Source organism: Argiope bruennichi, chromosome 7, assembly GCF_947563725.1.
Source record: "Argiope bruennichi chromosome 7, qqArgBrue1.1, whole genome shotgun sequence".
Lineage (NCBI taxonomy): Eukaryota > Metazoa > Arthropoda > Arachnida > Araneae > Araneidae > Argiope > Argiope bruennichi.
In genome coordinates this window covers 107,662,060-107,686,094 of record NC_079157.1, presented here as the reverse complement: position 1 = coordinate 107,686,094, position 24,035 = coordinate 107,662,060, and the positions used below count along the sequence as shown (strand labels likewise).

Below are 24,035 nucleotides of genomic sequence, written 5' to 3'. Positions count from 1 at the left end.
TTATGGCCTCTGTTTTGCTGTTGGAGAGTACTATAAAATCGTTAGCAAATGCCTGCAACTGAATTTTAGAAAGTTGGAAAATTTTATTAGCTGTTAATGTTGGCAATGTTATTGTTTATGTTCTCCTGTGGCTCTCTCCAGTGGTGAAAAATGGGTCACTTGCCTATTTTCCAACAACAGTAAAATAGTTTGCTAGTATTGCCAGAATATTTGCTTTTGTCCAAACTTTAAAGGATTTCTTTGTGTTACAGATTATCAAATGTCTCATTTATATCTAAAGAGAACACCTTCATATGATTGTTTATAATTTATTTTGTCAAGTATTGCTTGGATTGCGGAGTCAACAGACTTGTCTTCTCTACATCCCTGATATTTACTGAGATTTTTAAATCATTAACTTCTCTAAGACTTTTTTGATATTTGGAAGGAGAAAGATCGGTTGATAAGAAAAGATTATTTGGATCTTTTTCTATTTTAAGGTAAAATATTTGTTGCTCATTTGAAAAGTATGATATTAATCATACTTTTCAAATTCTTTTTTATTTTGTCTAATACTTTCCAATATGAAATTTACTCTATCTATGATTGGATGCACAAAAATCTGGTAAGACAAATGCATGTGGGGGATAGGGACATAATTTTTATTGCAAATGATGTCCAAAGTATTTGCTGTAGCTTCAAATTATGTTATTATCAATGAGTGTGTTCATATTAAAATAATCAATTAAAGAAAGTAATAGCAGTTTCATTAGAAATTGTATTTAAATCATCACACTCAAAACAATGAAAATTAGAATCTAGAAAAACAAAATAAATACATAATGAGAATGTAGTTTATTATGTATCTGAAAAGTAATGTATGCAATTAACATAAAAATAAAAATCTTAACATTACTTCTTAAGAGAAAAAATTTAATGTGCCTCTTCTTGCTGCTGTTTCAGCTTTCAAATGTAATGAAGGAATGAAAAGTTTTTCATGCCAATAATTTGAAAAATAATATATATTCTATTTTGAAAGGTGCATAAAAAGGGTAAATCCTGATTTCAGACCACATCAGAAATTGGAGCACTTCAGACAACTCTTTATTGATTTTAAAAGGTTAAAAGTGAAACAAATGGCTAATTAATTAAAACAATCATAATTTATTTTTAGTAACAAATCTAATTTTTACAGATGAATTAAAAAGAAATCACACACTCAGACATTTCTTTCACTAATTCATGTCAGTTTTATACTCTTTGGATAACTTTGGTGGGCGTGGAAAATAAATGATATTAATAATAAAAACACTGATAAATTAATAAACTAAATAAATCTTCTTGCCATAAATTTCTAAATTGTAATCAGGATTTAAACTTTAGTTCTAATAAAATTATAGAGTCAGACTTCTTTTACATTTATATAATGAATATTGATACAATTTTGTCAAATCAAAATTTTATTTTCTTAAATGCATTCTATATTAATCAAAATTTCTGGACACAGATATTTAATTTATCAACTGTTATTATTTTTTCCCTGAAAGAGCCACAAATAAATATAAGAACACAGATAAAACAAAGTCTAAGCAAAAACAGAAAAAAATTATTTTTCTACAATTAACAAAACATTAATATGCTTTTTCAATATCTTTTTATACAAATAAATAAAATTTAACCATTTATCAAGAAGTTAAGTGCAGATTTTTATTCCAAAAATTTATTACAAGATGAAAAAAAAAATGATGATTATATAAATCCAGTGCATTGTGTATACTTGAATTGCAAACATTGCAACAATATTAAAGCAAAATGACGAAAACTTATATTTTTTATTTAAAGATAAAAATTAATTGGCAAAATTATCATTATTAAAATTTCAAGATTGCAACAAAATAAAATTCATTAGCATGAAAAAATATTATTTCATTAGTAATTGTTTGAATGGCAATATAAAGCAAACATATCACTAAATATAATAAATAATTATTACTTTTTAATAAAATTTGATTTCATAGCATAGCATAGAATTTTCATTAATTTCTTTTCATAGAATATAGATATTTGTCTGTTTACAAGATTTACTCTATTATATATATCAGTCAAATGTATTCAAGTAGAGCAAAATAAATCTAGATATATATATATAAAATAGAGTAAAAGATATCTAAGTATTAGTGGCAGATTTAGGCAGAGCATATTATAAGGCCCCTTTTTATAATAAACTGCACAATCCAGTTTCACATTTCAACACATTTTCAGATTGCATGTTAATGATTTAATTAATTTTGTAAATACGTGTAATTTAATTATTTAATTTTTGTCAATATGTGTATTTGTGCGTGTGTGCGTGCACATGTTTGTTATTATTTATTATGTAATGATTGTGAGACATCCACATTTGTACACAATATATTCATGCAGACACACAGTGTTTACAAACACTGCAATAAATAAATGATTGTAATGAAAAAGGTATTAATATTAACAAAGTGTTAATATTAACCTAAGAATTTATTATTCATAGAATTTGTATTCTTTACAAATATATTTATTTAGCAACTTGGCTAATAACATCTTTTTAATGAAATAGTCCATGGCCTCCCTCTTAATCCATTTGCCTAAACAAAAATCCAGAACTAAATGCCACATATAGTTAATAGATTAAAAATGTTTTTGAATCAGTTTAAATTGACACAAATTCCATTTGTTAAAAAAAAAACTATATTTAAAGATGTTTTTATAATAATATAATATTATAATTTACCGAAATGAGACAATCCAACTAATTTCTTAACTTCAATCATAGTTTGCTGAGCTATTTTTGAGGCTTTTTCAGAGCCTTTTTCAAGAATTTTAACAATATGTGATGGTTCAGATATTAATCTTTGAAATTCTGCTTGAATAGGCTTGAAATACTCTATCACAGCTTCAGCCACAACTAGCTTGTATTGACCAGTGTCCAGGTTCCGATGCTCTTCGCAAATGCTCTCACATGACTTACCTGTGCATAAGCTATGCATCAATATCAAATTGCTGACCCCTGGCCGTTGGTCAGCATCATATGTCACAGCGGAAGTCATGTCTGTGACAGCTTCTTTGATTCTTTTTAGCATCACATCTGGGGGATCGGTGATTTCAATCCGATTTCGAATATTAGAATCAGATTTGCTCATCTTCTTGTCAGGTTGTCGCAAACTTTTAATGCGTGCGCAATTTTCATCTACAAACAAAAGGTTTTAAAAGATTAATGGCCAATTGATAATACAGAGCGACTCAAAACTAAACATACCAAGTTTAGAAGAGGTACAAAGCACAAAAGCAAAACAAAATCACAGTGTGACCAAAAATTGTGTGATCAAAAATTTTAATTTCATCATCTGGAAGTGCAAAAATGACAAGCTAATAATAGGTGAGAAAATTATTTAAACTCATTTTACACTAGAAAAGCATGGACAATAGGAAAGGGGCAAAAAGGATGATAGATTAGGAAGCACAAGAGACAAAATATCAGAGCATAAAAGGCAACTGTTAAAGTAAAAATGGTAAAGAGGCATATATATATATATATATATGAAAGAGTAACAAAAACCAAGTTAATAGGAAAAAAAGTATCAAAATTAAATCAAATAAAGAATAGTTTGAATCAGATATAATTTTTTAGTTGTGATTCTGAAATAATTTAGTTTTGTTTCCAAAATATTTTTTATTTTAGATTGTTTCAATTATAGGTTTTAACTACCTAATGCTAATATTTTTTATTAGCATTAGGTAGTTAAAACCTAGCATTTTATATATATATATATATATATATATATATATATATATATATATATATATATATATATATATATATATATATATATATATATATAAATATATATATATATAAATATATATATATATATATATATATATATATATATATATATATATATATATATATATATATATATAGGTAGAGGTATTTGTACATCTACTTTTTTTTCTTCAAAAACAAACAGGTAAGTAAAATAAATAAACATAATTTTTTTAAAAAATTAAGCATTAAACATTAATATAATTTTTAGAAGATAATAATTTTAAAAATATGCTTCAAAATAGTTTAAAATTTAACTATAAATATATGAATGCATTTTAAAACAAAATAAAAACTAAATTCTTGTTATCATTCTCTCTCACAAAATAAAAACTAAATTCTTGTTATCATATCTCTCTATCTATCATTCTTCATTGTATCATTCTCTCTTATGCTTTATAAAAATTTTTACTCTTTAATAAGGCTTTAAAAACATTGTAAAAAATTAAAATTAATAATCAAAACTATGAGCAATGCAATGTGCAATTTATACCAAAGTAATGTGCAATTTGGGTAGAGACAAAAGTCTTTAAAGTTAAAAGTGTTTAATATACAAAGATAGGAAAATGACAAGTTACTGATTACATTAAATACAATTGAGCGTCAATCTCAACTTGTATTTGATACAGAAAAATGTTATCAATTCAACTATAAGGATTTCTGTATCCTTTTTAAATATTTGTAGGAAAATGTGCGCTGAGCAGCTTTTGTAGGGGTGTGTACGGCTGTTGATGTGAAAAACTGTGTTCAGCAATAATACAATCTATGCTTTGTGATCTGAACCATGCTCCAAACTCATTATATTAGGTCTGTTGCTCGCCAACTCCAGAAATTAATCTGAAGAAATGCCATTATAAATGTAGCCTTCATGCTGAATTTTCTTCTTTGTTAGATAATTATTATTAAATATAACTTGACTTATTCAGAAAGCATTTCAAATTATATCAATATATAGTATTGTGAACTATTTTAAATTTTAGAAGTTTATCTACAAAACATTGATTACAAACCTAAAAACCAAAAAAAGTTCAACAGAATTTGCTAATATAGTAAAAAATATAAATTATTCAAAGAAAAAAGAATGAACTATACTTTTAAATATAAACTGTCATTATTCACAAAGAATTAATATTTTTTCAACAATAAATTTTTTTAAGACATTGAAAAATTGTGAGTGAAATATTAAATAAAAAAATAATATAAAAAAAGATTTTAAAAAATTATGGTTGATAGGTGCTTTTATCTTTTTAAAAATTTGGTTCAGAAACAAAATTTGAAATATATTGTTAGCTTTATAAAATGTATTTTAATTATGTATAGAGTAATGAAGCCTTTTCCACAAATCTCACAATCACTGCAAATTATTATACATTACCAACTCCTAAGTAATTTTATGCGTGATTTTAAGCATTTTGATTTCAGTCTATGAATAAAGCCTTAAGAAAGAAATAAAGGAATTCTAAAATAAACAGAAAGTACAGGAATCAGTTTGTTGATAAAATATAATTCTTCAAGGACGATAATATATGATAATTTATAATTATATATATTTTTCACAATCACATAGAAGTGTTTTTTAATTTGCATTAATTCCAAAATATTGCAATAAAGTAATTCTGGTGGCAAGCTGTAATCTTTCTGCAATATCTATCCGATATACAAAAATAACTAGCATAGTAAGATGAACTTTTGCAAACATTGAATAAAGAAATGATAAATATTAATAAATGACATGGCTCACCAACTAAGGGCTGAGGAATGGGAAATGTTTTTCCATATCTGTTATTAAACAACTTGGCTAAATGTTGGCTTAACTGTATGTGTTGCAATTGATCTTCTCCAACAGGAACTTCATTTGCTCTAAAATATTATAAAAAAACGTAATTAATTATTTAAAAGATTAAATGCAAATTTCAAGCTATACACTGGCAAAAATGATAATTTCTAATTTATAACTTGATATCCTTTTGCTAACTAACAGAAATACATATATGTGTACATATTATATACGTATACTAAAATAATAGCCAGAATCGTGAACAATTAAGAAAAAAGAAAGATGAGCATCTAAATGTCTGAAAAAACAAAAATGAAATCATATTATTATTTATTACATATCTATTAGACTGAGAGAAACATTGTTGCAGAATGGTTGCTTGATGGCAATTTTTCTTAGATTCATTTACACCATCAACATCTTTTATTGGTATAGCTTTTTCTTTGTCTGTTATCCATAAATAGTGATAATATAAAATTCCAGTTACCTGATTAATTTAGTAAACATAACAAAAAAAGTAAATACTTAGAGGAGACTCTGAGATTTCTTTGTAATATATTAATTTAATGACTATAAAAATAATGCCGCTTGGATTTTGCATACTTAAAATATGCTTAAAATATGATTTTTTGAAGATATCTGCAGATTTCTCTCTCTCCTCAAAATTAATGAAATGAAATAGAGTTTTATTTATCAGATGATACTTCACAATATGTACTATTTTCACTTTTTGTAGTTCCATATATATATAATTATTTTGAAGAAACAAAACATTATTATTTATTTAAAACTGAGAAAAATAGCTGTAATCTTTCCATTTCTTTTATATAATTTATAATGACATATAATTCTAAATAGAAAATTAAAAAAATGCATGTATAAAAAAGAAGAAAATGCAGCAAATTAAAAAAAAATATTTATGAACATTTAACTGAATTTTTTTCCCAGTTAAATGTATTTTACAAATATGGCAGAATGATAATTAATTTGTATAAAATGGTTACCAAAAATATATTTGACAATTAACACTTTCAATTATCTGGTTGATCATACCTAAGGCATGGGAATAACTAAATAGATAATGAAAAAAATAATATTTTAAACACAGTGCTTTCTGAAATGAATTAAAACAATAATTGTAAAGAAGAAAAAATGATAAATGATGCAATAATAGAATTACAGAATTAAAATAAGCAATAACAGAATTACTTTATAAATATTTCAATTCCTTTCAAAGTTTTGTCAGAGAATGCTTTACAAATTACTTATAACAATTTGAAACGTGGTACGCGTATATAGCTTTAAATGCAGAAAAATTAAATTTAGTTTATTTTAATGAAATGCAATTGCACTAACAATTTTTTTGCCTCACACTGTCTTTTGGAATTGTACTTTCAAATGGTAAGTGTTTTGCTTTCTTATTTAAATGAATTTGGTTCTATTTTCATAGTCTTTTGTTGTTTGATTTGCTGTGTTCTTACTTGGATTAATACATTTGGAAATGATTTTATTCGTTATTGTATAATTATCTTTAATTATGCAATACTAATTTTATCTCCAAAACCTCAATTTCCTGGGATTTGCAGGTCACAAGGGGTCAGTTTGTTGGATGAAAGTCAGACCCTTCACAGAAAAAATTCCTGGTTTGAATCCTTGCCTGAGGGTGACCCTTGAGAAAGTCTTCAGACCGGATTCATTATATCTTTCTTTTTGATTCTTTGGCTGTAAACTTAATATTTATTTCTAATAATTATTCTAATTTGGTTAATAACAATTTGAAATTCAATTTATATGAAATATTAATATAAATTGAATAATATAATGAATATTGCAAATCAAAACTAAATTACGAAAATCAATTGACTATTTTGTTTATAAAGGATCCAGTTTAAAACAATAAGTTTCCCAACTTTTAAAATTCATCTTGATGTATCTTGTAAGATTATATTTTCAAAGAAAAAAGAATTTCAAATTTATTTTTGAAATGTAATTTATCAATTCAGAAATCTGAGAAAGACATGCATAAAAATGCTTTTTAATATGTCATTGTGTTCATATAATAATTTTAAATGCTAAATATTTTATAAAAATATTTAGCACTTACAATCAAATTAAATCTTGAATTTAAAAATCTGAAGCTTCTTGTGATATCTAAATAATAAGAGAAGAAATAATGTGTTTTAATGAAAAATTTTAAAATATTCACTTGAGCACAATAAAATATTATTTCAACTTTGAAAAGAATAATTAAAATTTCTAATAATTAAGATCTTTCCATTTCCAGGAATATGCAAGATATCCACTCACTTGTACATTAATATATCAGCACTTTGCAAAATAGGATAAATATACAATCCTAAAGGAATATTTTCAGTTGAACCTGATTTTTCCTACAAAAAGGAAAGAAAAAAATAAACACTATTGTCCATCCAAACAAAAAACTCAAAACAAACAAAAAATCCATTCCAACGGTGAATTCTAATTAAGTTAAACAAAAGTCTTGTTAATATTCATAGAATAAAGTGAGTAGTATCAAAATTTAATATTGTATATAAATATAATTTAATATTGTATATATATATATTTATATACAAATTTAATATTGTATATAAATATAATTTAATATTGTATATAAATATAGATAAAAAATTATTCAGTACACTGAAATAGAATTACAAATAATAAAGAATTTCAATTTTTTTTAAACTCATTTACTTCTCAATTAATTTTTGAATAAATATCTGCATAGGCTATGCTTCTTGCTCGTTTAATTTCCATCTGTATCCATTCCATTATCTGTATGAATATGGAAATCTAATTTCTAATAAGGATAAAAATAAAACTAACGAATCTTAGCATATATATATAATCTATTATTTACATTACAATTTTTGAAACTTTACATAGCAAAATGTAACTGTAATATTTTGCTATAACTTATTTACAATTTGATTTTAATCTAATGATATTTTAGTAATAATAATTTAAATATTTAAAGCAGCAGTTCATGATTAATTTTGATTTTTCCTACAGCTCTTATTTCCTAAACATTGTAAAAATATATAGTTTCAAAGAATCAGATTAGGAATTAAAATTTCAATAATAACCAAGTAAAAAATATAAAATAAATTGTTTTTATATTACTTCAGAAAATGAAATATCTTATTTAAAAATATGGATACATTAAAGACATGGAAATTTTTAGTAACCAAAATGTTGACACTCTACCATGATTCAATATTCATAAATTTTTTTAAATCCAATAACTGAGTCAATATTTTAAATTTAACATATCATAAAGTTCATAATAATTCTTCTCCCTTTTGATAAACTGTTAATGGAATTACCTAATAAATACATCTGTATTTTGTTTATATAATGATAAGAACTTTATTATTATAGAACTTATAGAACTTTTTCATTTAATATTTTATATATATATATTCAAAATTGTGTAAAACACTTATAATTTCCCCCCAGATTATTAATTCAAATATCTGGAAGACGAGATCATTTTTGTTTTACTGATTCAGATATTCAATACTGCATAGTGGTGTTTTTTAATCTTACGAAATGAAATTTATTACTTTTGTTCTTTTATAGTTTTTGATTGTGAACAATTTATTTGATAAAAAAAATATAAAAATTCTCTGTAAAACAGAAAAAAAAAAAAAAAAAAAAGACTTATCAGAAAAATTTGGATTGAATGATTACATTCCAATTTTAGTCCAAAATTTTATTCAATAATGCCAAAAACATGGAATGTTCATTTTAAAAAATAGATTATTAAAAAAAAATGTCAAAATTTTAAATACTGACACAGTCTGTCATTAACAAAGGGGGGAGATATAGTATCTTAACTTGTGGCTTCATATGGAACATATTACATTGAATGCAAGTAACTTTATTCACTATTATTTGTTTAAAAATGTGAAATTCTTATGCAAATAAATATACATGGATATATATATATATAACTGTGATTACATGAATTTTCCTGAATTTTTTATAACTTAAATCAAGTAATATTACTATAAATTAAATGAATAAATTTAGTTTGATTAAAATTCATATATTATTTTTATAAAAATATTTACTAGATTTACAACTACACAAAATAATAATGTGTTCTTAGTACATTAAAAAAAACATTTTGTTTTTAAACAAAACAAAAAATAGACATTTTATATAATTAAAAAAAATTCATATGCATAGAGGGGAAAAAAATGTGATATATATTCATAATAGCATTTTTAAGTTTATTATAGAATAATAAACACATTTCTTTAGAAAAAAAAAGCAAATCTTTGTTTTAGCTTCAATTGACATAAAATTATAATTTCTTGGTCAAAATTTACTAAATAATTCTGAAAAGCCTTCCAAATAAATATAATTTATAATTAATAGAGATTTAAAATTTTTTTGCATGATCAAAATAAGATTGAGAAGTAACAAAATAGAACAAAACTGTATAAAAAATAATTTAAAAAAAAACATTAAAGAAATATTGCAGGATGAATAGTCATACTACATTAGTTCACACTATTGCTTAAAGAAGGAAATTCATCAAATATATAAAAAGGAGCAGCACTTATACTACTTTTTATATGTTTTAGTCTCTGATGAGTCATAAAAGTTCTCAGAATTATATCTGTCTGATGATCACAATAATTCAAAACCAAAGTGAGTTAGCTAGATGGATGAAGTTTGTTATGTTTGTTTGTTATGAAAATGTAAATTTACTTGTCCATCTATGGACATGAATCTGATAATTTGAAAATGCAACTAGATAAGGAAATGAAATTTGCATATGGTTTTATTAGAATTGTAGTTCAGCATCAAAGGTTGGACCAAATCAATCAAAGGGCAACATACTTGTTTGCTTATCTGACCATTTAAAAATGAACACAATAACTCAAAAACACAAGTAAAATGATTTAAATATGGTATATGGTCTTGCCATTTAAGCGGTAAATTTTTATCAAGTTTGGATCAAGCTGGTCAACAGGAAGAGCCATAAAATAAAATCTTGATTCATCCCCTCCCAATAATTTGATAATAAATATATAAATTGACACGTGTTGTAGTACAAAAGAATTACGAAAATAATACTTCTACAATATTTGAAAAAGAAGAAGAATGATTACATAAGGTTTCTTTACTTTTGTTTCATTTCCATAAAATATAGAGTAGTTTTTTTTTTTTTAAAATTGTTACCTTATATTGTGGTAAATGAGTCAACCTTGCCATTGTGGTTAAACATCCAAGTATCCATGCTAATTCAGTATGTTGTGGGACCTGTAATATCCAAACATATTAATATATTATTATGGTTTATATAAAATATCACTAATCTTTCTAATATAGCAAAATTTTATCATTTTTATCTTTTTAGAGGTGCTGCTAATTTTGCTTATTAAATTGTTTTAATTGGTTTGGTATTTAATTTGTTGGAAAATTTGGAATGTAATAAATCTACTTATTTCTGTTTTTGATAAGTATTTGATTGGTTATGAGATTTTACAAAACTATTATTATATTATTGAATCATTATTTTTGTGGATATTTTTTTAATTATAATTTAGTAATGGCTCTAATTTCAAAGACAGTTTTAGCACCATGTGTTGGTTTTGATAATTGTGATGTCATATGCCTCTTTTATTGGCGATTTTCTATAGTGATGCTCGTAAGTGATTGATTAGATTACATACTACAGTTACTGTACCTGTTAATACACTTTGATATGGTGTATCAATCATTTTAACTGAAAATGGTTATTATGAAGAGATGCCTTTCTTTTTTTTCGATCTTTGCCACAATGAGTTTATTTGTTTGTATTCATTTATATGCTATTTTTGAAGGGGGGGAGAGAAGGAGTTTCAAAAGATTTTTTATCTCCTTCTAATGAATATGGAAGTTTTTGTGAAAAAATTGAGTGTTGATGGATGAACTTGCTCCCTCTCCCCCAAAAACTGATCTGGGTTGTACATAGAATAAGTGATCTGATAAAAAAGCTGTATTAACATTGGAACCTATATACTACTACTTACTGATGGTTTAACACAACAATAGCAGGAAATGAAAAGGCATGAGTTTAGCATTCAGGGAAGGAAATTAAAAAGAAAAAGAGCAAAGTTTATTAAATCAATTTTTATACTTAATATTAAATTAACTCTAGTAATAACATTTGATATTTATCAGTGTACTACAATACAATTCAGTGAATTGGAAACATAAAAATGATTTTCTAATAAAGTTTCAAATTACTGTTATCATATTTATTTAGCTCTCATTTCAATTATACTTCAGAATCCCATATTTTAATCATGTTTATATTTAGATCCTATTCTGAAGCAACATGAAAACTATTTTATGTGGGACCACATAATTGAGAATTGCAGTCAGTGACACCTTATTTTCAAACTTCTGTGCTACATCAACAGAAAGATTAAGTATTGAAGAAAAGGTCCATTAAGCCCGCATACTCTAAAAAACAATCCTTGTCACACTGATTATTCAAGATTAGATTTAACATTATTTTACATACAATAGAATTTCCATTATAACTGTTGCATTTTATAAAAAAATAAAATTCTTTTAGCATTATAATGAAAATTAATCAAACCATTTTTGCTAGATTATTACAATATTTAAATATATGATAAAAAATTATTCCTTATAATGTATTTCTCAATTCTATATTCGTTTCGATCAAGAGTCATACCTATTAAGTGAAGTTTAGTTTAGTTATATTAACATCCCATTTGAAGCAACATTATGGCTATTTTGGGACAGACCTCGTAATTTTGAACCGCGGTCAGATGACGAGGATGACACCTGAGCTGGCACCCCCCCCTCTCCACACCACACCAGCAGGAGGACGTTTGGTCATGACGGATTTAATGTGCAACAGACCCCCTTACATGACGGTTCTTCGGTGGAATCGGGTCACGAACCTGAAACCCTCCGGTCCCGAAGAAGAGACCTTACCACTAGGCCACCGCGGCCCCAAATATGACATTATACAAGGAATAAAGGAAATTATGCACATTTTTGTAGAAAATAAAAATTAATCATCAATTTTTATATATAAAATTGATAAATGCTTTCTAGATTATTTTTTAAAAAATGTAACAATATTTATTCAAAATAAATTCAAAGTATTAAAATTACCTGAGATTGTAAAAAGAAAATAGACAAATTGGGATTGATTCCAGAAGCCAATAAACAAGCAGTCACTAAGTGAATATTATGCCTGAAAGAAATGAAAGATGGCTTTCATGTTAAACAATCTCATTTATTTAAAGTAAAATATAGCACATTATTTTTAACAGAAAAGAAAAGGAAGAAATTATACTGCTAAAGAAAAATAAATTAGTTAAGTTTATCTCCATTTTGAAAAAACATAAAGAGTTATTTTGAAACAGACATTATAATTTTGAATATGATCAGATAAAATGCAATTCAGTGAATTGGAATTAGCTGCCTTTTCCCAGGGCAGGATTAATGCAATAAAGAATCTCAGGCAATATATGATTCAGGGTCATTCCTCCTTTCCTTTCCCACTTAAAAAAACATTTTTTTATTAAATTTAATTTAATTTATATATAATTAGTTTTTAAGCAATGTAATATATAATATTATAATAATAATAATAATGTAATATAGCAAACCAAAATAATAAAACATTTATTGTAGATCATCATTTTCATTAGAACTGACTTAAAAACCTGGAGAGCAAAAAATTGACATACTTCAAACAATCAGTAAAACTTCTAACCTGAACACAGCTTATCTAATCTTGTCAATTTTTATTTTATATGAAAGCGCATGACTCTTATATACGTCACCAATGGTTGTTCACCTTTTGCCACACTTAAATTATTATTTTTTTTTATTGCAGAAAAATTAGTCCTGTGTGGGGTAAAAAAATCTCAAAAGTCCCTAGCCCCTAAACAAAGTATTGATTTTTTTCTATTTTTATTTCATATAAAGGTTCATGATCCTTATGTATATTATCAAAGGCTTCTTACTTCCCTACTCCATAACAAGTTATTTTGGGAGAAATCTTAAAACTCCTAATTCATTGATAGAATTCTGCAACTCCAATCATTATCATAGTTTCAGTAAATTTTGTTTTACATAAAAGTGCCTTTAGCTATCTTGTCACCTACCTCCACTCCAATGTCCAAATTATCCATAAAAACCTTAGAAATATTACCTCATTGCACATTCTCTATGGAGGAAAAAAAACTTTGAGAGTCTCTCAGACCAACCACTGATTTTGCTAATTTTTATTGCATATGATGTGAAATGTTCTCTAGATAGGTCACCCATAATCACCTGTTCCTAATAATCACTTGTTTGAGAAATAATTCAAAAGTACTATTTATATATAAACCCTAACATTCATTTTATTTGAATTTTTCAATCAATAACTCACAAAATTTGGCATAAGATCAAATATGGTTAAGATCTAAAGAATATAATTTTTATTTTGAAAACATACATAAAAATTATTTATTTTTATATAGATTCCAAATTTTATTAAATTAATTTTTCCCAGTCTTACTAAACATCAAATGTGCAATTTTAAATAGTTATATACTCGTTAGTAGTAGCTTAATAATAAAGGAAAGCAATAATTCTAGCAAACAAGGTATTAAGTGACAACCTTATGATATTTAGCAGCAAGATGGTTAGTAAAAATTTAAATGTAATTTTTAAATGAAATAATAAACTAATACAAAGTTTGCCAAAATAGTTGATTTGCGAGTAAATCAGCTTACTGCAAGAGAAATTAGACTCATTGATCCACAAGTCAATTTAAAATGGTGTAAAAAACAATCCCTGCAAGAATAATATTCTTACTTGATTTTAAATTGAATAAGTTTGAATGCATAACTTTTATGACATGTAAGTACAGAATGAAATTATACAGAAAATACAGTAAAAATTTTTTTGAGGTCCTTCCTAACGAGTCCCCTAAAGTTATAGGACTTGTTAGACAGTTGTATACTATGCTTATTTGATAATCTAGATTGCCTTTTCTTCTAAACTTCCATGAACATTTATCCTGATGATTTTAACACATTCACAGGAAATATTTCAGGAAATTCAGTTTGAAAACCATGAAAGAAGTAATGATCACTACTATTTGCAGATTCATGTTATGCCACCAATAAAGAATTAACAGTGATAGATATTTTGTTTTGTTTTCAGAGCAAATAATAAAAAACAAAATTTGTTGAAAATCTGAAGCTGAGAAATCTTTTAATTATAGCCATTTAGTCATGTAGCACTGTTTTTAAAAGCATAATTTAAAATTCATAGAATTACTGTGTATTTTATGATGTATCTAGCCATGTATAATAATTCCTAATGCCATAAATTACACAAACTAGAAGATGCAAAATTTACAAAGGTTTATTGGTATAATATGAAGTAGGAACATAACTACATTAAAAACTTCCAATATTTATCCAAACTTTATAAATATTTTCTAGCAGAAAAAAAAGAAAAAAAAGAAGAGTTTTATGTAGCCCTCTAGTCAAAATAAATTTCATCCAGATCAAATATGCACAGTGCATGAATGTTACTTTTGATAATAAACATTAAAAATTTCCTATCTTGGGGAACGAAAAGCTAAATGTTCACTAATAAGAGAAGGCATTAGTTCACAAGTCTTTCCTGGTGTTAAAATGTCACATTCCAACAAAGACAACTTATTTCCCTCATCTAGTCTTAAAAATTTTGTTTGCTGAATAAAGAATTGTACTGATAAAAGGAAATAATTTTGTAAAAATGTAACAATAGAAGTACTGTAGAAGGTAGCAAAAAAAAAAAAAAAAAAAAAAAGCTTGTAATCTGCATTTACATTTTTATATAAACAATGAACAAAATGCCTACATGCATCAAATAGTTACTTTGAAAGAAAAACCAAATAAAAACTTTTTTTTTTAAATTCATTCTTCCATTAAATTTTTTTTTTTTTTTTTGGATTTTGAATGAAATAATATATATAATTCAATTTACCTTTGTAAATCTTTATGACCAATTATTATTACAAAAAATTCCTTTCATAAAAAATATAAAACAAAATGGTGTACAAAAAAAAAGCATCTTTGAAAAAAAAAAATACAAAAATTTTCACCTTACCTTAGGACCAGAGGATTTTGTGGAAGAGTGATGGAGTGCAAATCTACAACACTAAATACACAATTTTTTCCTTCATTTTGAAGCAATGACCATTTTTTTATAGCTCCAAAATAGTTTCCTAAATGAGGCACTCCGGTAGGTTGAATACCGGAGAAAACTGTTGATATGCATTTCTAAATAATAATAATAATTAAGTAAATAAAAACAAAGTAAAATATTCATAAAAAAATAATAAATTAAGTTTAATTTCAAATTGAAAGTTAAATTTTGAAGAAAAAGAATGAAAAAATAATTTTAAAACAATTTTAAATTATGAAATTTTCAATACTCTTTCATTAATTTGATAATGAATAAACAAATACATAAAGATTAAATGCATAAGTATAAATCTGCATAAAGATTAAATATGACCTAATATAATGTATAACCTAATATGATATATAATAATTTAACCATGATGATATATAATAACCTAATGATATATAATCCAATATATCATATTCAATGATCACTACAGTGACCTAATAGTAATCATTGAATAAGATCATTTTAATCGAAACATGGAATTTTTAATCAATCTTGCTACTTGACGTTATTGTATTTAGTAAAAATTTGAATAACTGCTACACAAAAAGTAAAGATACAGTTTGACAAGCTAACATAAAAGTGTTAATTTTTTTTAAAGTTACTAAAGTATCATTTAAAGCATTTGAAATTCTTAAATTTATTAAGAAAGTAAACTGCCTGCAAATGTTATACACAAATCTTAACTTATTTCAGCTTTTCCTAGGCTCAATATTTAAATAAATTAATTAATTTCAAATGCTATACATATGTATTTTCAAATGAAAGTAAAGAAGAAAGTGTTTAAAATAGTGTTTAACTTTTTTCTTTTTATAATAAGAAGCCCAAATATATAGTATAATATTTCCTCTATCCCACTATCTAAATTTTTTTTTAAAAAATGAATTCATTAAATTACTTACTTTAAATTTAATGGTTGGAATTTTGAGAATTAAAGCATTTAGTTCACTGAACAACTGATCTATTACTTATGAGTCGAGTTCATTAATGAGGAACAAATATGTGACTTATCTTGTCAATTTGTACAGACTAATTATCTTGCACAGAATGAAAAGAAATTATCATGATTTTTAAGTGATAGGGTGATATTTAGATTTCATATGACCTAATATATGCATATATCTAGGACAAAAAAAAATCATTTAATTCCAAACTCTCAGTTTATCATTCAATAAAACTTTTTCTGTATTTTTCCATTTCGCTAGCATAAATCTCACCAAGCAGACTTTATTGATAAAACAACACTTTATACATATGAATGAATTTTAGTTCTAACAATTCCACTTGGTGTCGGTTGTATCATTTTTTATGACTTTATCAGTTGCACTGCAAAATAATAAATGTACCCATTTTTCATTTATTTTACTAAAATGATACATAAAGGATTTATAAATTCAAAAGTGTAATTTTTTATGTATCTAAGTTGTAATTACAATAAGCTTTTTAATATGCTCTTTTATTGGCTTAGTGAATATATTTAAATTGTAATTAACTTGATTTACAAAAGTTCAATTAAAACCAGGATACCTGTTACCAGGATATAATAATACCATGAAGGATTTCCCAATTAACTTAGGGAAAATTACAAAATTCTTTAAAGAGATATGTAGAATCAAATAGCAATTTAATTGAAAACAAATTTTAATGTATATAAATTATTTTTATTAAAAAAAATAAGAACACTGTATTTAAGTTGACTTCAAGCATAAATGTCATATTTAGAACGAAAATTTGAATCATTAAAATTTTTATTTAGAGTATATAATTTAATATTTAATTAGTTTTTAAATATTTTTACAGTAAAAATATTTCCCCTTAGTGTAAAAGAATCCTTTTTATATAATATTGACATTTGAAACATACCAAGGAAACAAAATTGTGACAAACACAAAATGTGAATACAATGGAAAAAAATGCCTAACATTATTATATCCCGGCACTTTAGCAAGAGATCTAACAAACAGAAAGCTTCCTATAATTTAAGCAACTATTGTCAAAAAGATAAGATCACCTCATATCGTTTTTACGACTCTCTTTAGAAAAGGTGAAGGAAATACGCGTATGGCATTTCGACCGTTCTGTGCATGTCCAGCCATTTAGGTTGAATTGGAAGCCAAAAGGTATTGTTCGAAACATATTTTATGCGTTATCGGAAAAAAGAAGCGTAACATAAACGGCTAAATCTGACGTAGTCAAAATTATGATGATTAGAAAGCTGAAACCAGATACATTCTTAGGTTTATCATATAATTTGGTAATCTCCTATTTATATCCTTATATCTAAGCAATGTTTTTTTTATTAGTAATCTCACGAGTCTGAAATTAACCCTCTGAATAAAAAAATGTTAAAAATAAATTACCAAGTACATTTTATTAAGAATTTTCCCTACCTTTTGATTAAGGCTATATTTAAAATTTTTGGCTAAAGAACGAAATCTAGAGGCGCAAATCCACATAATTTTAGAGAAAAATTATAGTCCTACTGGTGCTTAATTTGAAAGAGATTAAAAAATGTTTAAATTTTATTAATTTCATCGAAAATTAAACTAAAATGAAAAGTGTTTTTATTGCATTAGGCTAACAGATAAAACAGGCTACATTTGTGTTTACTGTATTTGTGCATTTTCCGCGTGGGAATATGAGTCGGCTCTCCTTATATTTCAACTTCTCATTTTATTAAAAGTTATTGGAAAACTTTATTCTAACCACACCGATCTTTTGTACTGTCTAAACTAAACGAAATTCTTTGAAAATGAGAACTTTAAAGATTATAGGATATTATAATGTGGTTAATTAAATTGAAAAACATTAGTGTTTTTGCTTTAATTAAGATGTTAACTGTAACTTTTATAAAAGGCATTTGTTTATGTTTAGATATCAGCTTTAAGAAGCGCGCCGAACCTGGAACGTTATAAAGTTTCTCTAATTGCATGGTTTTGTTTTCTTCATATAAATGCGAGCTTAATCATTCATAATTATGGATGAAAATCTGAAAAAAATAGAAAAGGACAAATTCAAAGCAATTAATCTTGGTAAATATAAAGAAGCCGCGGATCTTTCGAATTATATCGGATGTCAATTATTTGCAAAGGAAAAGTATGAAGATGCTTTACCATATCACCTCGAAGAATTAGAATTAAATCAGAAAATAGATGATAATCTTGGAATTGCTATTGCACATCGTAAACTTGGCGAATGTTACGCTGAACTTGGAAATTTTAAAAAAGCATTTTCCCATATTAAGACTTATTTGGATATTTCTGTCTCCTTAACAAACAAAGTAGAAGAACAACGTGCCTGGGCAACCCTTGGAAGGACTTTCTATTTAAAATACATAAAACAGAAAGATGCTGATAGAGACAACCATATTAATTCTAAAGTTCTTGATCAAGCCGAAAAATCTTATTTCAAAGCTTTTGAATTATGTGAGCATGCAAAAACTCATTTGAATGAAAAAGAGTATGCTGAAATGAAAGCTCGCTGTTTATTAAATTTAGGGCTTGTATGTGAATGCCGTGAGAGCATAACTGAGTGTGCTACTTATATTGCTCGTGCTGTAGCTTTAGCAACTAAATTTAATTTATATGAAGATTTATATCGATGCCAAAGCTTTCTTGGCTCTATGTATATTAAGCATCAACAATATAAAGATGCATTAAAGGCTATAGATTGTGCAATAGAATCTGCTAAAAAACTAAATGATAATATTTTATTGGTTGAAGAATTGATGTCAAAGGCTGGAATTCTTATTTCTTTAAAAGACTTCCTTGGAGCCAAATCCTGCCTAGTAACAGCATATAAACTGCATGCTCCAGTAGAAGCAAATTATGATAAATTATGTAATCTTTTAAAAATTTGTGTGGGGTTATGCAATTCTCAGAGCAAATTAGAAGATTTAGATCCTAATAATAATGATGAAAGAAAACTTATATTTGAAAAAATGGCTGATGCACTCTCATATTTAGAGAACTATAAATTAGCTTTAGAATATTATTTCGAAACTTTGAAATGTATTGAAAATACAGAATGTACTATATCTCAGAGAGCTCCTATCTATTTTTCAATTGCAATGACTTATAAGGATATTGGTGAATATGACAAAGCACTAGAGTATTTAAATAAGGAAATAGATTGTTATGTGAATAAACTTGAAGAGCAAACAAAGTCTCTAATGAACATGGCCGAAGTATATGAAGAAATGGGTGATTTCAAGAAGAGTGAAACAAGTTATGTTAAATCAGTTACTGTTGCACAAAGCAGTTCAAACAATAAAATATTAAAAAATTCTCTGATTAAACTTTTGGATTTTTATGAAAGAAATCAAATGACTGAGCAAGCCAAAAAAATAAAGTTAAAATTAAAATGTAATTCATTTGAAGATTTATCAGACAATGAATCCGAAGAAGACAGTCCTGATCCATTTGATGACATATGTCTAGATGAACTACCAGATTTGAAAGAGACTGAATCAAAGCCATATCTTCGAAGAAGAAAATGTCCTAAGAAGTCAGTTTTCAAGCCAAATAACAAAGGTGAAACTCCTTTGCAGTTGGCTTGTATTGATAAAAAATTCTCAACTGTTAAAAAATTAATTGAAAGTGGTCATGAAGTAAATGTTAGAGATAACTGTGGTTGGACACCTTTACATGAAGCTGTTAATCATGATGCACCTGAAATTGTTGAATATCTACTGGATCATGGAGCTGACATTAATGACCGTGGTGGTCCAGGTTGTCAAGGTATCACTCCACTTCATGATGCCGCTTGTTGTGGACTCATTCATATTATGAGGATGTTGATTTCCAGAGGTGCTTCTGTTACTGTTGTAGATGATCGTGGTTTTACTCCATTAGAAAGGCTGATTCAAAGGAAGATGGAAGTGCAAGATAATTTGACTGCAGATGAATTAAAACAGTTTGAAGAAATGGAAGATGAATTGAAGAAAAAAATGGCTCAAGCTGGCCAGCCTGCAAAAGACACTATGCTGCTTAATGAAAATGTTAAGGATTTTGCATTTTCTGTTGATAATGACTTTTCTGATGATTATTTTGCTAATAGCGATTCTGTATGCCATTCAAAAAAACGTACCAGATCCTCATCTGACTCTTCATCTGAAGAAAACTCTGATGACAATATTGAAGATTCCTCATCTCCTAATAGAAGCATTCAAAGAGATAATTGGGATGATGCTAAAAAAGCTAAGTTAGAATATAAGACGGTGATGTCCAGCTTGAGACTAAGTGGAAAATCGATAATTCCAGGACATAATGCAACGCCCAAACCTGACGCTATTCCAGCCTTGATTGAAGAAGATAAAATTGTTGATGAGTGGTTAATTAAAGATACTGAGCACATTCCTAAAATGAAGAAAAAGAAACGAAGAATGTCACGTCTACAAGTACGTACCAGTAAATCTTTATATAATTATATGGCTTCTACAAATGTATTTTGTGAAAACATGGAAAATGTAATTATAGATAATAATACCAATGATTCATCTAGTAACACTAGTGAAGTTATCACAGAATCCACTAAAAATTTGCAGGAAAGTAACCCTTCCCAAGTAATTAAAAAGGATGGTTCAAAATTGTCTTTCTGTATAAAAGTCAAAATAACTGATAAACTCATATTGGTCCCTATACCAGAAGATTCATGCTCAATTGGATGGTTAGCTGAGCAAGCAGCTCAAAGATATCAAGATTTACTTGGTAGTAAACCACACTTGACTCTTATGACAAAAGATGGTGCCTTTCTTTCTAAAACAGATTTAGTGAAAAATTTGTTTGATAACAATGAAGAAATTGCATCAAATGTTGAATTCTGGGATGAGCCCTCTCTTAATGAACGTTATATTCAGTTATGTGAGAAACGTGGTTTGACGCTTTCCCCTTCAATTCAGAAACGTTTGTTAAACTTTGAAGTGTCCCCAGAGTTAAATTTTTCAAATTGTTCTATTCCTAATCCACAAATGATTGTAATCTTTTCAGTACTTCAATATTTTCAAAACTTGCAGCATCTTGACCTAAGTGGAACAGTTATCACTGATACAATAGCTTCTGGAATTATATCTTGTTTCCCATCTTTTTCTTCTCTAGTCTCACTAAATATGAGTTGCTGCTGTTTAACTATAGAGACTGTGAAAAATATTTCTCATTATCTTCAAGAACAACAGAGCTCTGAAGCCAGACTTCCACACTTGAAGACTCTCATCATGGATAGTAATTTGTTTTATGGGAATTCCAGTGAATATTTTAATATTATCCTCCTACTTAGTTCTTTAAAGGTTTTAAGCCTTTATTCTTGCAGTTTAATTCCATCATTTTTTGAAAATAGAGAACTCTGCCAACTTTTGGAAAATTCATGCTTGGAAGAACTTAATGTTGCATGCAATTCTTTTAGTGAACAAAGTATAAATAATCTGTTGCATAGTCTTCCAAAGAAAAGTTTGAAGAAATTGGATCTATCTCGTACTGTTCAAAGTTATTCTTTTATTCCAAACATGTGTGCTTTTCTGATATTCATTCCTGTGCTTCAAGAAGTACATTTAGAAGATTGTAATTTAAAAGATGAAGATCTTTATCTCCTAGCCCAAAGTGCTTTTCATTGCCCACAATTAAAATCTTTCAATATTTCATCAAATGCTGATTTATCATCTGTAGCTATTCTAAATTTTTTGAAATCAATTTTAAATAATAATAGATCTTTAACTGATATCTTTATGACTGGAACATGCTTATGGGACACACAAAGTACAGAGACTCTAATTAGTATCTTGAGCTCATCAAATGTAAATAATTTAATGTTGGACAGCATTCCAGAGCCTTGTCAAGAAAAATTAATTGAATTTTGGAAGAATCATTGGGGTGGAAAAGCATCTTGTTTAAGTGCTTTATTTTGCAAATTAAGTATATTGTAAATATTTAGTATAAAAGTTCAGTATCTGAAAAGTTTATTCAACTATTTATTTTTTTAAAATAAATTATTATATAAATATATATACATGAAAAAAGCCAAAGCTTTTCTAATTTATGGTATTGTCTTGACAAATTTAAATTGATAAAGAAATGTAAAAATTTGTGAAATGGTGACATAATAATCCCTTTTGTTTCATTTGCTAACAAATTTCACAAGATTTAATTTTTACTTTTACATATTTTATAGAAAACATGTTATCAACATTCTATTATTAACGTCCAGAATTTGAATTCTTGTTATAAACAATTAAATGTAAATTACTTACTTTCATTCTCTCTTTTTTTTTTTTTTTTTTTTTGAATGAGTATTTTATTATTCCAGTAGCTGATTCTTAGTTGTCTTGTTTCATTTTTTACAAGTATTGTTTTCCCTGCCTTACAAAATCATTTTTGTAATGGAATAATATTTTTTGAAGTCAGCAGTATGTATGAAAAATATCTGTGCTTTTAGGTAGAACTTCACAGTCTATTTTTAAAATATAGCTGTTGAGAAACCTGTATTTTATTTCCACTTTTAGAATTAGCTTATTATTCTTTATAATTAACTGAAAAAACTCAACTTCATTAGTATTTTACTAATTCAATTATATATAATTGCAATTGCATTAAATATTTCTGATCAAAACAGCTATTGCTCATGATCAATTTATATATATACTTAATAAAAGAACTTCAGTTCGAGAAAAGTTTTTATTTTCATATAATAAGTAGAATTAGTGGGAATTTATAGCACTCTAATAATGCTTTTTTGTGGTTGTTGCTCATACTTGTCTTATCTTTCCCTATACTAACAACTTATTGCTTTTTTTTCTGCTATTATTTTTATTTCTAATAGAAATAATGTAATTTAAATTGTGAAAGTAATAATTTAAGTATAATTACTCTTTAATTAACTTTTTATTGTATTCAAATATTTATTAATAATTTGTCTGCGATTAAATCTTAAGAAATAAGATCTAAAAATTTCTAAGACAATAAATTTTTCTTATTTCCACATGAACTTACTTGAATAATATCTGAAAGTGAATATGGGATAAACTCAAAACTGAGTTGATATATCTTATTTGATAATACATTTCATTATACAGTGTATTTGCAGTTGCAGATTTCGACAACCTGAAGCCACAGGTGTTAACTTATTCTGATGCTCCCTTCTATATAAATTGTATTGATGATTAGAAAGTAACGTGTTGTTTGCACTTTT

The 24,035-nt window shown here is 26.2% G+C and overlaps 2 protein-coding genes across 2 annotated transcripts; one reads left to right on the top strand and one right to left on the bottom strand.

The window, feature by feature from the left end:
- Positions 1-2,692: 2,692 nt before the first annotated feature.
- On the bottom strand, positions 2,693-18,479 carry LOC129975730 (tryptophan--tRNA ligase, mitochondrial-like). Its single transcript, XM_056088914.1, has 7 exons — positions 18,248-18,479; positions 15,774-15,946; positions 12,789-12,870; positions 10,833-10,913; positions 7,923-8,005; positions 5,580-5,698; positions 2,693-3,202 (listed from the first exon to the last, which is right to left on the bottom strand). The coding sequence occupies exons 1-7, from the start codon at positions 18,311-18,313 to the stop codon at positions 2,736-2,738; spliced, it is 1,071 nt and encodes a 356-aa protein (XP_055944889.1). The 5' UTR covers positions 18,314-18,479; the 3' UTR covers positions 2,693-2,735.
- A 265-nt stretch (positions 18,480-18,744) lies between these two features.
- LOC129976720 (tonsoku-like protein) lies at positions 18,745-23,046 on the top strand. The gene has a single exon (XM_056090422.1). It carries the CDS (start codon positions 18,835-18,837, stop codon positions 22,771-22,773), a length of 3,939 nt encoding a protein of 1,312 aa, XP_055946397.1. The 5' UTR covers positions 18,745-18,834; the 3' UTR covers positions 22,774-23,046.
- The last annotated feature ends 989 nt before the right edge of the window (positions 23,047-24,035 follow it).

Coding starts and splice junctions, on each gene's coding strand:
- LOC129975730 (XM_056088914.1), bottom strand. CDS start 18,313: ATGTGGATTTGCGCCTCTAGATTTCGTTCTTTAGCCAAAAATTTTAAA. Junction 12,871..15,773: donor CAAAATCCTCTGGTCCTAAG/GTAAGGTGAAAA, acceptor CATTTCTTTCAG/GCATAATATTCACTTAGTGA. Junction 5,699..7,922: donor GCTGATATATTAATGTACAA/GTGAGTGGATAT, acceptor ATAATATTTTAG/AGCAAATGAAGTTCCTGTTG.
- LOC129976720 (XM_056090422.1), top strand. CDS start 18,835: ATGGATGAAAATCTGAAAAAAATAGAAAAGGACAAATTCAAAGCAATT.